The 17864-nt window shown below is 46.8% G+C and overlaps 1 protein-coding gene across 2 annotated transcripts in view; it reads left to right on the plus strand.

Annotated features, from left to right (window-relative positions):
* The window catches only part of LOC130362740 (uncharacterized), a 29050-nt gene extending 15803 nt beyond the window's left edge, over positions 1-13247 (plus strand). Inside the window, exons 4-8 of one of the 2 annotated variants that reach the window (XR_008891547.1) lie at positions 3139-3297; positions 6371-6486; positions 8836-8946; positions 9268-9396; positions 13087-13247. Coding sequence is in view for 1 of the 2 variants with exons in the window: in XM_056567689.1 (XP_056423664.1) it covers positions 3139-3297; positions 6371-6486; positions 8836-8941; positions 9268-9396; positions 13087-13137 (561 nt within the window). In the remaining variant the exon portion in view is untranslated. The remainder of the gene's footprint in view (positions 1-3138; positions 3298-6370; positions 6487-8835; positions 8947-9267; positions 9397-13086) is intronic. The other variant, XM_056567689.1, reaches the window with a different exon arrangement.
* Positions 13248-17864: the final 4617 nt, after the last annotated feature.

The raw sequence follows: 17864 nt of genomic DNA on the forward strand, positions 1-17864 counted from the left end.
TAATTTTAAATCAACTGTTGCAAGAAAGTTATACAGATTTGTAAATTACTTTTTAGAAAAAATCTTAATCCTTTCAGTACTTATCAGCTGCTGTATAATACAGAGAAAGTTCTTTTATAATCTAATCTTCTATAATCTAATAATCTATAATCTTCTTTTCAGTGTGACCACGATGCTCTCTGCTGACACCTCTGTCCACGTCAAGAACTGTCCAGAGCAGGATAGGTTTGCTATGGGTATTTGCTCCTGCTCTGGACAGTTCCTGACATGGACAGAGGTGCCAGCAGAGAGTACTGTGTTCAGAAAGAAAATAAATTTGACCAGAAACGACCTTTCTCTGTAGTATACAGCAGCTGATAAGTACTGGAAGGATTACGTTTTTTTTTAATAGAAGTAATTTACAAATCTTTATAACTCTGGCACCAGTTGATTTAAAATAAATAGTTTGAAAACCACAGGTCTTTTTAATGGATGCAGCTCATTTATGTTTCAATGGGTGGGGTGGCTGATGTGTGGGAGGGAGGAAAATGGAATTATGGGATTTGTAGGCAAAGAAAAAAACTGAAACAGGAAATACCAGTTCACAAAAAAGCTAGCCACAGTGTTATGGTAATCTCACAACATAGCCATTTAGCCCCAAGACAAGTGCAGATCCTTCCTAAGCATATCCATTACTGTCTGCCAGATACGTACTAAATTCACCTTATGGTGGATAACCCCTTTAACTCTGAGCCCCTCCTTGGCTTACATATGGGGCTCTGTACGTCAATCAAGGAGGGACTGGCAGGTGATTGCAAGTGTGGATTTGTGCCAGGCAGCGTGGCTCTGCATCCTTGACACTTGGATGATATATCAAAAGGAAATTTCATAAGTTTAGCAGCCTCCACCAGCTTCAGGAAAAGTACAGCTATCCAGCATTATCTGTAGCCCTTAGCAGAAAACAGAGCTGACAAATTCCCTTTAAAGGGGTACTCCGCCCCTAGACATCTTATCCCCCATCCAAAGGATAGGGGATAAAATGTCAGATCACCGGGGTCCCGCTGCTGTGTACCCCCGGGATCTCCACTGCGGCAGAGTTTGCTCTGCGCGTAATGATGGGCAATGCAAGGGCCGAAGCATCGTGATGTCGCAGCCCGCCCCCTCAATACAAGTCTATGGGAGGGGGCGTAGTGGTCATCATGCCCCCTGCCATAGACTTGCATTAAGGGGGCGGGCTGTGATGTCATGAAGGGCGGAGCCATGACGTCACGCTGCTCCGGCCCCTGTATTGCCCGTCTTTATGCACAGAGCGAACTCGCTGTAATGATAGCGGGGTGCCGCAGCGGGGATCCCAGGGGTCCCCAGCAGCAGGACTCCGGCGATCTGACATCTTATCCCATGTCCTTTGGATAGAGGATAAGATGTCTAGGGGCAGAGTACCCCTTTAAAGTCTAAAGACATCTTTTTGAAAAGCATTGTTTGCTCTTGCTTTGTTATGGTGCAACTAAGCATTTTTGGCATGCGGTTTTCAATGGAGAGTCAGTGCATACGGTTTTCAATACAGATCCGGACGGTTTTCAAATTGAATACGTATACGGGAACTGTATTGAAAAAACTTGGTGTGAACCCAGCCTGACATAAATTGTTTTCCATGGATCTGCCATAAATCTACATTTAGCTGAAAAAAAAAGTGTTTAAAAAAAATTGGAACTTTCAAAGAAATAAGAGATTGTCCATACAAACCATTTTTTCACATACTCAGTTTTACTGGAAAACTCCATGTTTTGTATGCATTTGATTTTATACATAAGGGCCCAGATTTATCAAACTGTATGAGAGAAAAAGTGAAGTGATTTTCTTATAGCAACTAATCACAGCTCAGCTAACGAGCTCTGGTAAAGTGAAAGCTGAGCTGTGATTGGTCGCTGTGGGAAAATCACTTCACCTTTTCTCTCACACAGTTTGATAAATGTGGGCCCTTAACCTCTTAAGAACGCAGGGCGTACCTGTATGCCCTGCGCCTGGTCCCGGTATATAACGCGGGGTCACGCCGGCGTCATACCGGGTCGGTCCTGGCTGTTAATGAAAGCCGGGACCCTGGGCTAATAGCGTGCGGCACCAATCGTTGTGCCGCACGCTGTTAACCCTTTAGATGCGGCGTTCAGAGTTGATCGCCACGTCTAAAATGAAAGTAAAAGCTTCCCGGCAGCTCAGTCAGGCTTATCGGGACCATCGTGTTGACGGCGCAAAAAATGAGCCCTCATACCGCCCCGTACGCGGAAAAATAAAAAAGTTACAGGGGTCAGAAGATGACAATTTTAAAGGTATAAATTTTCCTGCATGTAGTTATGATTTTTTTTTAGAAGTAATACAAAATCAAACCTATATAAGTAGAGTATCATTTTAGCCGTATGGACCTACAGAATAAAGAGAAGGTGTCATTTTTACCGAAAAATGTACTACGTAGAAACGGAAACCCCCAAAATTTACAAAATGGCATTTTTTCTTCAATTTTGTTGCACAATGAATTTTTTTTCCGATTTACTGTGGATATTTTGGTAGCATGACTAATGTCACTGCAAAGTAGAATTGGTGGCATAAAAAAATAAGCCATAGTATGGAATTTTAGGTGCAAAATTGAAAGCGTTATGATTTTTAGAAGGCGATGAGGAAAAAATTCAAATGCAAAAACAGAAAAACCCTGCATCCTTAAGGGGTTAAAGGGGTATTCCAGGCAAAAACTTTTTTTTATATATCAACTGGCTCCGGAAAGTTAATCAGATTTGTAAATTACTTCTATTAAAAAATCTTAATCCTTCCGATAGTTATTAGCTTCTGAAGTTTTCTGTCTAACTGCTCAATGATGATGTCACGTAATGGGAGCTGTGCATGATGGGAGAATATCCCTTGCATGATGGGAGAATATCCCCATAGGAGCTGGACAGCTCCCGGGACGTGAGTCATCAGAAAGCAGTTAGACAGAAAACAGCAACTCAACTTCAGAAGCAAATAACTATTGGAAGGATTAAGATTTTTTAATAGAAGTCATTTACAAATCTGTTTAACTTTCCGGAGCCAGTTGATATATATATATATAAAAAAAGTTTTTGCCTGGAATACCCCTTTAAGGTTTAATTCTTTTATTTTTTTTTTCTGCAGACTGTGCAGTTTACCAGGGACATGCAGAATGAAACAAATAATCATAAAACTACCAGGCAGACGCTGGAGAAAAGCCAAAAGATAGTGGAAGAGAAGGAGCAGCTATTGGAGGAAAGTATCCGGCACTATGAAAAAACCAAGAGAGAACTGCAGGGTCAGGTATGTGTCATGGACTTGGTCAGGTACGTGTCATGGACTTGGTCAGGTACGGGTCATGGACTAGGTCAGGTACGGGTCATGGACTAGGTCAGGTAGGCGTCATGGACTCGGTCAGGTAGGTGTCATGGACTCGGTCAGGTACGGGTCATGGACTCGGTCAGGTAGGTGTCATGGACTCGGTCAGGTAGGTGTCATGGACTCGGTCAGGTAGGTGTCATGGACTCGGTCAGGTAGGTGTCATGGACTCGGTCAGGTACGTGTCATGGACTCGGTCAGGTAGGTGTCATGGACTCGGTCAGGTAGGTGTCATGGACTCGGTCAGGTAGGTGTCATGGACTCGGTCAGGTAGGTGTCATGGACTCGGTCAGGTAGGTGTCATGGACTCGGTCAGGTAGGTGTCATGGACTCGGTCAGGTAGGTGTCATGGACTCGGTCAGGTAGGTGTCATGGACTCGGTCAGGTAGGTGTCATGGACTCGGTCAGGTAGGTGTCATGGACTCGGTCTGGTACGTGTCATGGACTCGGTCTGGTACGTGTCATGGACTCGGTCAGGTACGTGTCATGATCTCGGTCAGGTACGTGTCATGGACTCGGTCAGGTACGGGTCATGGACTCGGTCAGGTACGGGTCATGGACTCGGTCAGGTACGGGTCATGGACTCGGTCAGGTACGGGTCATGGACTCGGTCAGGTACGGGTCATGGACTCGGTCAGGTACGGGTCATGGACTCGGTCAGGTAGGTGTCATGGACTCGGTCAGGTAGGTGTCATGGACTCGGTCAGGTAGGTGTCATGGACTCGGTCTGGTACGTGTCATGGACTCGGTCTGGTACGTGTCATGGACTCGGTCAGGTACGTGTCATGATCTCGGTCAGGTACGTGTCATGGACTCGGTCAGGTACGGGTCATGGACTCGGTCAGGTACGGGTCATGGACTCGGTCAGGTACGGGTCATGGACTCGGTCAGGTACGGGTCATGGACTCGGTCAGGTACGGGTCATGGACTCGGTCAGGTACGGGTCATGGACTCGGTCAGGTACGGGTCATGGACTCGGTCAGGTACGGGTCATGGACTCGGTCAGGTACGGGTCATGGACTCGGTCAGGTACGGGTCATGGACTCGGTCAGGTACGGGTCATGGACTCGGTCAGGTAGGTGTCATGGACTCGGTCAGGTACGTGTCATGGACTCGGTCAGGTACGTGTCATGGACTCGGTCAGGTACGTGTCATGGACTCGGTCAGGTACGTGTCATGGACTCGGTCAGGTACGTGTCATGGACTCGGTCAGGTACGTGTCATGGACTCGGTCAGGTACGGGTCATGGACTCGGTCAGGTACGGGTCATGGACTCGGTCAGGTACGTGTCATGGACTCGGTCAGGTACGTGTCATGGACTCGGTCAGGTACGGGTCATGGACTCGGTCAGGTACGGGTCATGGACTCGGTCAGGTACGGGTCATGGACTCGGTCAGGTAGGTGTCATGGACTCGGTCAGGTACGGGTCATGGACTCGGTCAGGTACGGGTCATGGACTCGGTCAGGTACCTGTCATGGACTCGGTCAGGTACGGGTCATGGACTCGGTCAGGTAGGTGTCATGGACTCGGTCAGGTAGGTGTCATGGACTCGGTCAGGTAGGTGTCATGGACTCGGTCAGGTAGGTGTCATGGACTCGGTCAGGTAGGTGTCATGGACTCGGTCAGGTAGGTGTCATGGACTCGGTCAGGTAGGTGTCATGGACTCGGTCAGGTAGGTGTCATGGACTCGGTCAGGTAGGTGTCATGGACTCGGTCAGGTACGTGTCATGGACTCGGTCAGGTACGTGTCATGGACTCGGTCAGGTACGTGTCATGGACTCGGTCAGGTAGGTGTCATGGACTCGGTCAGGTAGGTGTCATGGACTCGGTCAGGTAGGTGTCATGGACTCGGTCAGGTAGGTGTCATGGACTCGGTCAGGTAGGTGTCATGGACTCGGTCAGGTAGGTGTCATGGACTCGGTCAGGTAGGTGTCATGGACTCGGTCAGGTAGGTGTCATGGACTCGGTCAGGTAGGTGTCATGGACTCGGTCAGGTAGGTGTCATGGACTCGGTCAGGTAGGTGTCATGGACTCGGTCAGGTAGGTGTCATGGACTCGGTCAGGTAGGTGTCATGGACTCGGTCAGGTAGGTGTCATGGACTCGGTCAGGTAGGTGTCATGGACTCGGTCAGGTACGGGTCATGGACTCGGTCAGGTACGGGTCATGGACTCGGTCAGGTACGGGTCATGGACTCGGTCAGGTACGGGTCATGGACTCGGTCAGGTAGGTGTCATGGACTCGGTCAGGTAGGTGTCATGGACTCGGTCAGGTAGGTGTCATGGACTCGGTCAGGTAGGTGTCGTGGACTCGGTCAGGTAGGTGTCGTGGACTCGGTCAGGTAGGTGTCGTGGACTCGGTCAGGTAGGTGTCGTGGACTCGGTCAGGTAGGTGTCGTGGACTCGGTCAGGTACGGGTCGTGGACTCGGTCAGGTACCTGTCGTGGACTCGGTCAGGTACCTGTCGTGGACTCGGTCAGGTAGGTGTCGTGGACTCGGTCAGGTAGGTGTCGTGGACTCGGTCAGGTAGGTGTCGTGGACTCGGTCAGGTAGGTGTCGTGGACTCGGTCAGGTAGGTGTCGTGGACTCGGTCAGGTAGGTGTCGTGGACTCGGTCAGGTAGGTGTCGTGGACTCGGTCAGGTAGGTGTCGTGGACTCGGTCAGGTAGGTGTCGTGGACTCGGTCAGGTAGGTGTCGTGGACTCGGTCAGGTAGGTGTCGTGGACTCGGTCAGGTAGGGGTCGTGGACTCGGTCAGGTACGGGTCGTGGACTCGGTCAGGTACGTGTCGTGGACTCGGTCAGGTACGTGTCGTGGACTCGGTCAGGTACGTGTCGTGGACTCGGTCAGGTAGGTGTCGTGGACTCGGTCAGGTAGGTGTCATGGACTCGGTCAGGTAGGTGTCATGGACTCGGTCAGGTAGGTGTCATGGACTCGGTCACGTCACTCCTCTGTGTGATAGAACACATAAATTAACCTGCTATCTCTTCTCCCTTATGAAGTATGAAGAGGCACTGGCATCACTTCGGGAGCGAAGCCAAATCGAAGTGAACATCAGGGATGAAAAGATTACTAAACTGAAGCAGCAGATCTCAGAGCTTTTCAAAGACAAGTCATGGTACAATTCACATAAATTATTTTATACCTCAAAATGTATTTAGCGTCTCTTTGCAGGTTGACAGAAGTGAAGGTGCAGTGGTGGGACAAGACATCCTGACCTCTTTATTTGTTTCACAAGCCACAGCAAGTTGTTCATGTAAACCACACTCACATAACCATTGTTTTAATATATTGGATAGCACTCTGTAGACCAGTGTTACCCAAACAGGATGCCTCCCGCTGTTGCAAAACTACAACTCCCAGCATGCCCGGACAGCCTTCGGCTGTCCGGGCATGCTGGGAGTTGTAGTTTTGCAACAGCAGGAGGCACCCTGGTTGGGTAACACTGCTGTAGATACAATGTGAACATAACAATATGCCATTGGATGACATCACTGAAGTGGGCACCTGTGGCATCTTCACCTATTATGGGGTCTTGAAGGATGAGCTGCCCGTCTGCTGCAAGTCCTGGAGCTCAGTTTATAGTGCCCACACCATTTGCACCATTCACCTTTCCTGGATGCACTTGTGACATCCCCATGAGGGGACATGTCTTAATTCCCGGGAGACATATCTTCCCAATAACCGCTCTCACTCCCTCTGTTGACTAAAACGGTAATATTAAAGGGGTACTCCGGTGAAAAACTTTTTTAAATTTATTTTTTATTAAATGAACAGATGCCAGAAAGTGAAACAGATTTGTAAATGACTCCTATTAAAAAATCTTAACCCTTCCAGTACTTTTTAGCAGCTGTATGCTACAGAGGAAATTTTCTTTTTGAATTTCTTTTTTGTCTTGTCCACAGTGCTCTCTGCTGACACCTCTGTCCATGTCAGGAACTGTCCAGAGCAGCATAGGTTTGCTATGGGGATTTTCTCCTGCTCTGGACAGTTCCTGATACGGGCATCAGATGTCAGCAGAGAGCACTGTGGACAAGACAAAAAAGAAATTCAGCTGCTAAAAAGTACTGGAAGGGTAAATATTTTTTCATAGGAGTCATTTACAAATCTGTTTTAACTTTCTGGCACCAGTTGATTTAAAAAAAAATGTTTTTCACCAGAGTACCCCTTTATCACCCTTTGGCATTCCTACAAGCTATAGGAACACCTAAAGCCTCTGACATGGGTCTTCTCGCTGCCAAGTAAAGGTACGGGTCCCAGCACTGAATTTATAGGGTTTACCCCTTCTTTGCTGTGACGCAATCACCTTCTCCTCTGATGTCACCAGCCATTCTGGGGCCTTAGATGTAACTACCCTTAAAATGTTATCACATGATCTTGTGACCTACAGGTGACCAAACAGCCTGTGTCTGTGATAATGTCACTGATTACCTGCTGTGAAGAAAACATCATGGGGGAGATTTATCCTGTCCAGAGGAAATGTTGCCGAGTTGCCCATAGCAACCAGATCGCTACTTTCATTTTTGAAAAGGCCTCTGTAAAATGAAAGAAGCAATCTGATTGGTTGCTATGGGCAACTCAGCACCTTTTCCTCTGGACAGGTTTTGATAAATCTCCCCCCATGTCTCTGGCACCAGTGGGCAGCTGTCTGAACTATCTGGCGGTTATGTTGCCAACAATCATTAACCTACCTATGAAATATTTACATGTGACATTAATGACTTGTTTTGAAGCCCCAAAGAGGTAGTAAACTTCAATTACATTGTCCATATTGAGCTCATTACCCATATGATGTCTTCACCTGCTAGGATGGTCTACAGGGGACCTACTGTAGTGATATTACCAGTGTTTTAGTATCCCCTGTGGTGCCTTAAAGGGGTACTCCGCCCCTAGGCATCTTATCCCCTATCCAAAGGATGTCTCATCGCAGGGGTCCCGCCGCTGGGACACCTGTCATCTCTGTGCAGCACCCGACATTTGTTTAGAACTCTGGGTGCGGGCGGCGGAGGTCGTGACCATACGCCACACACCCTCAATGCAAGTCTATGGGACCGCCACACCCCCTCCCATAGACTTGCATTGAGGGGGCGTGATGTGATGCCACAAGCGGCTTGGCTGACAGTACGACCCCCCCGCCGCCTGGTCTAAGCAGGCAGCGGAGTACCCCTTTAAAAGCCACACCTTGGTCAAAGACCACCTCGGCTCCTGGTTCACCTTCTACTGACTTCGCTCACAACACACAAAGCTTTGGGGTCATCACCCATTCCGAGGCCTTAAAGGGTCATTCCCACCATAGACCTTAATGGCATATGCATTGGCTAGACCCGCATTTAGTTCTTCAATCCTAGTACCATCAGGTGGCCACCAGGTGCCTTATCTAAGTAGAATGAATAGTGAAGTTACTTCTATGGAATTTAGGGGAAATTTATTTTAAATGAAGAATTTTCTTTTGTGTCTTCATTTAAAGGGAACATAAGAAGCAGTTAGAAGAACTTCAGAAGGAACTGAAACGATTAACAGAGGAAGCTCAAGTACTTCACGGGCAGCTGAAGAGGCGTAATGTTTCTACACATGTACGGTATCCACCTGTGGTTCCGATTTTATGGGGATGTCAGGAATGGGATATGGGTTTTCATGTAGAATTCAGTCATAAATCTGCTTGCCATTTTGGAATGTAGTGACATAGTCTGTATCATATTACCTAGTGAGGGGTTGGTCCTAGAGCCTAGGTTCTCAGCTTCGGGTATATGTGCCACAGGGGCTACTTCTGGTGGTGGCCTACTAGGCCAAACTTAGTTTAAGACTCAGCTTAGATGTAAAACTGGATACATTCCAACCAAAAATGATCCCAAATGCAAGTGGATACGATGCATTCAGATTCCATTTTGTATTCTTACAGCAATGTGAGAAGTGTGAGCCACTGATGTCAGCCCTTGAAGACAGCAGGTTACAACTAAAAATAAAGAACAGGACTATAGAAGAACTGCAGTCACTGTGCCAAAGATTTCAGTATCAACTTCAAGAACAAGTACGTCCCAATATTTAAGCTTCATTTACACAAAAGGTTGTATGGCAACACAATGGTTTTAGGGGAGCAAAGCTTTATATGTAATAAGAGGCATTCAAGATACAGTAAGGCATTCAAGATACAGTAAGGACCCATATGGGTGGCAGCTCTGCAAATGACATATGCCTCTCTGCCCCAGAAACCTACTGGGGAAAAAGAACCATAGAAACAAATGGTGGCGTGTTTTTTTTTTTTTAAGGGGTGCTCCACTGGAAAAAAATTTTTTAAATCAACCTGTGCCAGAAACAGTTAAACAGATTTGTAAATTACTTCTGTTCTTTTCGGATTTCCTTTCTGTCTGACCACAGTGCTCTCTGCTGACACCTCTGTCCATTTTAGGAATTGTCCAGAGCAGGAGAGGTTTGCTATGTGGATTTTCTCCTACTCTGGATAGCTCCTAAAATGGACAGAGGTGTCAGCAGAGAGCACTGTGGTCAGACAGAAAGGTACTTCAAAAAGAAAAGAACTTCCTGTGGAGCATACAGAAGCTGATAAGTACTGGAAGGATTAGGATTTTTAAATAGATGTAATTTACAAATCTGGTTAACTTTCTGGCACCAGTTGTTTTAAAGAAAAATATTTTCCAGCGGAATACCCCTTTTAATAAAAAAAAAAAATGCTGTGGGTAGATGTTAGCTAGGAGGAGGAGTCCATAGAGAAATATACAATGCTATACTGACAATGCTGTCAGTTTTTCCAAAATGCACCATGCTGTAACTATGGCTTTTTTTAATATATTTATTTTTAACTCGTTTGTGGTGTTTTTCTGCACATAGGCCTTATTTAGGTTTATTTTTAACACATAAGGCTTTCTCTATAGTGGGTCTTACTAAGCTGGATTAATGTCCATAAGAAGAAAACGGAGCAGTAGAGTTAAAGGGGTATTCCGGGCAAAAATATGTTATCCCCTATCCAAAGGATAGGGGATAAGGTGTCTGATCGCGGTGGCCCGCTGCTGAGACCCCCCGCGATCTCCATGCCGCACCCACATTCTATGCGGGTGCTGAATCTCCAGTTTCGGAAACCTCTAGGGATGTCACGTCACGCCACGCACCCCCTCCATTCATGTCTACGGGAGGGGGCATGACGACCGTCGCGCCCCCTCCCATAGACATGAATGGAGGGGGCGTGGCGTCACGTCCCCAGTCCCGGAGGTTTCTGAAACTAGAGACGCAGCTTCCGCATAGAATGTGGGTGCGGCATGGAGATCGCGGGGGTGTCTCAGCAGCGGGCCCCCCACAATCAGACATCTTATCCGCTATCCTTTGAATAGGGGATAAAATGTTTTTGCACGGAATACCTCTTTAAGTAGAATAAATCTTTTACTGCCTCTCTCACTGCATTCAGTTACTTCTCAAGAGGCCTCAGACAGTGCACAAGAGAGACTGGCCAGGTGAAATCCACAGACTCTAAACCTAGCAGGATGCAATTACTTCCTCTCTAGGGCTTTTAAAATTGGCACCATGCCGGAATACTGCATCTGGCGTGGGGGCACTAGAACACACGGCCTCTGGTGTTTAAACGTCCCATGTGCACAAGAAACAGCTCCAGATAATGGGCAAACACTGCAGGCTGCTTCCAAAGAAGACTTACACCTACAGGGAGCCCCACAGTGGATAAAGCAATCGCTGTACCTGCGGTCCAAGTTGGAGAGGTAGTTCCCAACCTTCAAGGGACAAAGTCCCCCCTGGTGAATCCTGTGCATCAGACAGGAAACCTGTAGGGAGGTTTTGAGAGGCATGTTTTGTTTATCTTCTCAGGTTTCCTGTCCTGCGGTAGGAGGTGCTCCCAATAGATGCTGTCATGGGTGAAGGGGTTAAATATCCTTCGTGTGAAGGTACCCTAAGGCTAGGTTCACACTACGGAATCTCTGGGCAGAATTTCTGCTGGAGATTTAGCCGGTGCACTAAGAACTCATGGACTGCATTGCCGTCCCCATAGACATTTTTGGGTAGATCTTTTGGGAGATCTGCTCAGAAATGCATTGACATCTATGGGGACGTCAATGCAGTCCGCGCGGTCCTAGTGCCACCATCTTGATCTCCAGCAGAAATTCTGCCCAGAAATTCCACAGTGTGAACCCAGCCTAAGGGTCTATTCACATGGCAGAATTTCTGCCTGGGGAATTCCGCCTCAAATTAAAGCCCATAGACTTCTATGGGATTCTGCACTTCCATTCACACTTCTTAATTTCCGCTTGCGGAATTCTGCAAGCGGAAATTCAGAAGTGTGAATGGGAATGCGGAATCCCATAGAAGTCTATTGGCTTCAATTTTAGGCGTATATTCTGCCGTGTGACTAGACCCTAAGGCTAGGTTCACACTACTGAAATTCCGCCTGTCTGCTTGCAAAAGTTTAGAGTAATTTCTGCCTCCAAAGCCTATTTTCTGTTGCAGGCAGAATTTTGTTATTTCTGAGAGTATTACACCCCTATTCCGGACTGTTTTTATGCCCCGTATTCAAAATTGAAATTTGAAGCAGAAAACAGTAGGAGTGCACTAAGGACCAAAGTTCGTCCCCTTTTGGACCATTTGGTCACATGACCAGAACCAGGTTAAAATTCCAACTAAACTCTGTACGGAAATCCCACCTGCAATCTGCCTCCATTCCGTGTTGGGTAAAAATCCGCCTTCAAATGAGAGTCCCATTGAAGTCAATAGGATTCTGCGGTGAAAATGCACCTAAAGAAATAGCACCACCATTCTTCAGCGCTGCTTCATTATAATTCTAATAGATGGTAGGCATGAGCATGCCTACAACCTTACTCCAACGCTGCTCTGGACTAATGAAGCAGCGCTGAAGACCGCTTCCGGGTATAGTAGGAAATCCCGCACATGCGCAGTATCGTCCGGGATGAGAAGGAGAGTGTAAGACATTACATAAATATTCATTAGCCGGGCAGTGCTGTGGGTCGGACGGCGGTTACGTCACAGTGCCAGATGAAGGCAGTAACCCCGCCCGTGCCAGTTAGCAGCTAATTTAAATATACAGAAAAACTGCTATAACGAGCGAACGGCACAGCGCATCCGGGCAAGGTAGGACTCAAAATGTTCAGCGTCTCCCACACTATCCATCGGTACCTGTGGATAGTGCGGGAGAAACCATATGACTGTTTTCCTTTAAACTCATTCCTAAATGATACCTATGTGCCCTATAATATAATCTATTTCTAGGGTTTGAAAAGGAATCCTGTCAGCAGCCATTCACGCTGCAAACTGCTGACACAGTTCCCAAGAAGACACATGGTACCCTTCTTATATCTGTCTGCACATCCATGACAAAGAAACGTTTTATTATTCTCTGGTGCAAAATGACTAAGGGGAGTTCCCAAGCCCCTAAAGTGACTCCTCGCTCTCCTTCCATCCCTGTGTCAGCCATTTTCCAAATCTCGCTCCTCCACCATGCTTATAAACTGAAGGTGTGAGATTTCAAAAGAAGAGCTCGGCTCTGGAAGCTGTCAATCAAGCAGAGATAGGAAGGGGGAGCAAGGAACCAGCCCAGCCCTCAGCACTTCAGGGGCTTTAAGTGGCGGCCCTGAACACGGAAGCCCACACACAGCCATTCGGAACAATAAACTTCCGGACGCTGGGGAGCGGAGCTCCGGAAGCAGGGCAGCGGAGTACCCCTTTAATCTGTTTTTGTTTTTCTTAGGAGAAATTGCAAAGCATGTTTGTGGACAAGAACAACAGGAACCAAAAATAACCCAGCAGGGACTTCATTACTCACCAATGTATTGCTGCTTTTATATTTCCAGCCACTCCTGTAATCTGTATAATGTTCCTTAACATGTAATAAAGCAATCAAAACACCAAGCAATATACAGAGTAGTAGGTTTACTTCCAGTCTACTTATTGTTTCTTTTCAGATCTTACCTCAATGCCAAGCTGGTATAGGTCATATAGCAGCCTATATGTATCCATATAAGCCACAAAACCCTTCCATTTGTTTCAGATGTAACATGGTTTGTAGGCCAACATTAATATTGCAATTTTTGGTAGAATCGTTACTCAAGTTGGAGATTGATCATCATTTAGAAAGACTTGAGCTGACCTGGGTGTAAGGATATAAAATACTGCCAATATTTACTACATCACACATTCACAACCGTGCAAAGATGTCACAAGTTTATTCTTCCCGCAAATGGATGTATATTTACGTCCACTGCGAGCTTCTGGTGTATGATGCGCGGTCAGCAGCTGAGCGCGCGACATACCCGGTGGATATTAGCAATCCGGGACCCACGGCTAATGCCGGACATTGCCAATGGGGCCGATGTCAGGCATTAACCCTTTAGACAGAGTGATCAAAGTTGATTGTGATGTCTAAGTGCGTATAAATGGAAAGGCCTGCGCAGCTATCCTCAGCTTCCCCCCAGCTATCCTCGCATGGTTTTCATTTTATTTCTAATCGTCCGGGGTACGGTCCCGGTGTACTGGCAGGCTTACTCTACCAGCCCACCTGCGTTACAGTCAGTCCGCATTCTCCCCATACCTGTCGGCCGCCCTACTCACTCACGCCGCGCTCTACCACTCACCCCCCCTCCCCTTTTACCTCACACACTGTTAGAAAAAAAAAGAGAGGGGTTTATATATATTTAACCCACGTTAGTGCTATAAACATTATGTGTTCCCCGCAGCTATAAGCAGGGGAGTCATATATAATAAACAAAAGTTAGTGTTATAAATATTATGTATCCTCCGCAGCACTATGCAGTGGGGTTAGGCTCTAGGGCGGCCAGGGTGTTCATGGCGGTTACGTTACCAACACAACCTAACAGGTCCCCCATAGGGCTGCGGTGGACTCCTTAAGGTGGCCGGGCAGTCAACTTCCTAGTTTTCTTCCCGGCTTACTAATACCCCCTCCGTATGTACTAGTACGCTGTTCATACCGCAGGTTATATGCACTTGCTACCATGTTTCTCTTATCTCAGCCCTCCATTGTATTCTATTCGCATTCCGTACGTTCACGCATTCAATCTCATGTGTGTTGTCTCTCATGTTCAGGTGATTAGTATTACGCCTTCTGATGCTTGTTAGTTTAAACTGATTTTCATGAGTCTCTGTTTGTTAGGTTCATCAACTCGTCTCTACACCGCAGACCAAACCAGTTAATTCGGTAGGTTAGATTCATGTACGTCCTGATGTTACTTGACTAGAGTTCATTGGTAGCCATGTGTATGTAGCTTCAAGTGTTGCCAGTTTATGGTCCTTGGGGTTCTCTGTCCCTGTCTTTTGAGCTTATCTGTTGTTTAGGTGGTGCCGCGGTTCATTTGGTAGTTCCAGATATATTTCCTAGTTGGTGTTATTCTCCGGCCAGGCACGCAATCGTTTCATCAGGCAGTTCGTATTATCTGCCAAGGTACGTAGTCAGCCCGGTGCTAGAGGTTTCTTTGGTGATATATGTGATATGCTATAATTAAGTTTCTTCACAGCAATCAGTTCCCGCCGGAATACTGCAGCTACACTGTTCATAAGTCTCCGGCCTTCACGCTGCCTGTATCCTTTCTCAAACTCCGAAACGTAGTTCACTGGGACATAAGGTGTGTATATTTTGGGTAAGGGCTATACAGATCAGTGTTGCTTATCCCTGATTCTAAGGTGTGTAATTTTCCTTTAGGTTCAGTTAAGAGTCGCTTCTTCGGGTAAGAATTATTTTATTATCCAAGTAATCACCTCATGAACCTGACACGTCTTCAGGTTGTGTTTACTTGTGTTGTCGGTGCACCTCTTTTACGTTATTGTCACGTTCTCAAAAAATGGTTTTCACGATGTTCAGGGTTTTCATGGTGCTCGTATTAACTTTCGCACTTACCACTGGGTTCACACTTATCTAGACTCAGTTACGCATACAATTCTCGTCCGACACGTCGTCGGGTACTTTCCCTCTGTCTTGGTTTAATAAGTTGTTTCGTCGTTGCCCAAGTAATCACCTCATAAACCTGACACACTTTTGTGATTGCTTGCATTGTCGTTGCACTCCTTTCTCCGTGTAGTCATGTCCCAAAAAAAAAAAAAAAAAAAAAAAAAAATGTACTTTATGGTGTTATAGGTTGATATGGTACTCGTGTAACGTTTCGCACTCGTCACCGGGCACATACTCGTCTGCGGAGATGTCTCTGTAGTCCTTAAATCCAAAGATGCCAGATTGAATAAGAAGCTCACCTTGTCCGAATTCATTATGGCGTTCAGCATCTTCCGGGACGTCATATGTTCGGCCAAACCAGATAGGAGGGAAGAATTAGATCAGTACCTCTACAAAATCACTGAATTAAGCCACAAATTTGGTGGGTATTCGTTCTACGAATACCACAAGTCCTTCTCGGCCAAAGCTGCTGCCGCCCTAAGCCAGTATAACTTCAGCGTAAATTGGGCTATTGTAGACACTGAATTATACTGCAACCACTTCTCAGGGCTCAAACTCCCAGGGTGCGCCTTTTGCCATTCTTCCTTTCACACCACGGATTGGTGTGCCTCAGCCACTTCACAAGCTCCTCCAGAAACACCCAGCACGTCTAGATCTGCCCAACCTAGAGGTCCTAAGGTGTCCGGTCTTACAGATAAGCTAGGCAGAGCCATAGTCTTTTTAGGAAAATCACAAATATGCAACAACTTTAACTACACTTCCTGCACTTACAGCCAGTGCCGTCTACTGCATATCTGCTCAGTCTGTTTTAGGGCTCATCCCAAGACCACGTGCAGCCAAAAATCTGAGAAGTCCTGACTAGCGGTGGTGGATTCGGACCTCTTGGGGCATTTTCTACAGGGTCACCCAGACCAGTCTTTTGCCAGACACCTAGTCGCTGGCTTCCAGCAGGGTTTCCATGTCGGTTTCGTGGCCCTGCCGCAGATGACCCATGAGTGCGATAATCTAGCCTCCGCTACATCAGACCCAGACTCAGTTTCTATCCTTATACAGACTGAACTAGATAAGGGGTTTATTATTGGCCCTTTTGTTGAATCACCTTTTGACATATATAGAGTCAGCCCTATAGGGTTAGCGACGGGCAAATTCAATAATAAAAAGCGATTAATTTATGATTTGTCTGCCCCCTATTCTTCTACAATCCCGAGTCTTAATGCACTTATTCCCGCCGAAGAATTTGCCCTTAAGTATTCTTCTGTTGACGAGGCCATAGCTATCATATTGAGCCTGGGGCGGGGAGCTTGGTTATCTAAGGCGGACATATCCGATGCCTTCAAGCTCCTCCCAATCATGCCTCAACAATGGCAATGGCATGGTCTTCGCTGGCGGAACTTGTACTATTTCGCTACCAAGCTAACCTTTGGTGCACGCAGCAGTCCATGGTTATTTAACCGTTTTGCTTCGGCTCTCCACTGGATACTGGAAAATCGGTTTGAGTGTAATCACGTCATTCATTATCTCGACGATTTTCTGTTAATCGAGTCTCCCAATGCCTCGCCTAGGGATCTACAGGTTCTCCGAGCAGTCTTTGACTTTCTGAGGGTCCCAGTGTCTCCCGCTAAAACAGAAGGTCCCTCCAGGGTCATCACATTTCTAGGTATTGAGCTCGATTCACAGAAAATGGAAGCTAGACTTCCTGAAGCTAAGCTCGTGAGGATTAGAACCGCCATACATAGGCTTAGGGAACGCCCCTACATTTCCAAGGTTGAGTTACAATCCATCCTGGGGATGCTAAATTTCGCTATGCATATCATCCCCCAGGGTCGCACATTCATATCTCGCCTCTTGTCTTTATTACCGTCAGCCTCTAAGCAGAATAGTCTAATACATCTAGATTGCCAAGCTTTAGCAGATTTAGCTATGTGGGAGTCATTTTTGCACAACTGGAACGGCATTTCATTTTTTATCCCTAGCATTGGGAACGAATCGCCCATGGTTTTTTCCGACGCTGCCTTTTCAACGGGTTTCGCTGCTATCTGGGGCAATCATTGGTTCGCCGGCCCTTGGCCACCCGAGATCACCCAGATTGAAGGCTTCATAAGGAGTTCGGCAGCCTTTGAACTGTACCCGATAGTAGCCGCTGCTCAGTTGTGGGGTCCAGCTTGGAACAAAACCACTGTTCTTTTCGTATCCGATAATGCCGCTACCGTAGATATTCTACTGAAGGGTAGGTCTAGATGCCCTATCATCATGAGTTTGGCTAGACGGTTAGTTTGGCTATCCCTACATCATACATTTACTTTCACATGTGCTCACATTGAAGGAATCCAGAATATTGCTGCAGATGCCTTATCTAGGAACAACCTCTCACATTTCTTTCAGGTGATGCCAGAAGCAGATTCCATAGGGGCGCAAGTTCCCCCGTTCCATTCACTAGTCATGAATTGAACCAGCATCTTCGGATAGCCAAACGTTTGGTCAGTGATTCCTTGTCTACAAATACACGAAAAATTTATGGTACGGCATGGAACTCATTCTCCAAATTCAGATCCGAGCACGCCGAGGGC

The sequence above is a fragment of the Hyla sarda genome, chromosome 3 (genome assembly GCF_029499605.1).
Source record: "Hyla sarda isolate aHylSar1 chromosome 3, aHylSar1.hap1, whole genome shotgun sequence".
NCBI classification, from domain to species: Eukaryota; Metazoa; Chordata; class Amphibia; order Anura; family Hylidae; genus Hyla; species Hyla sarda.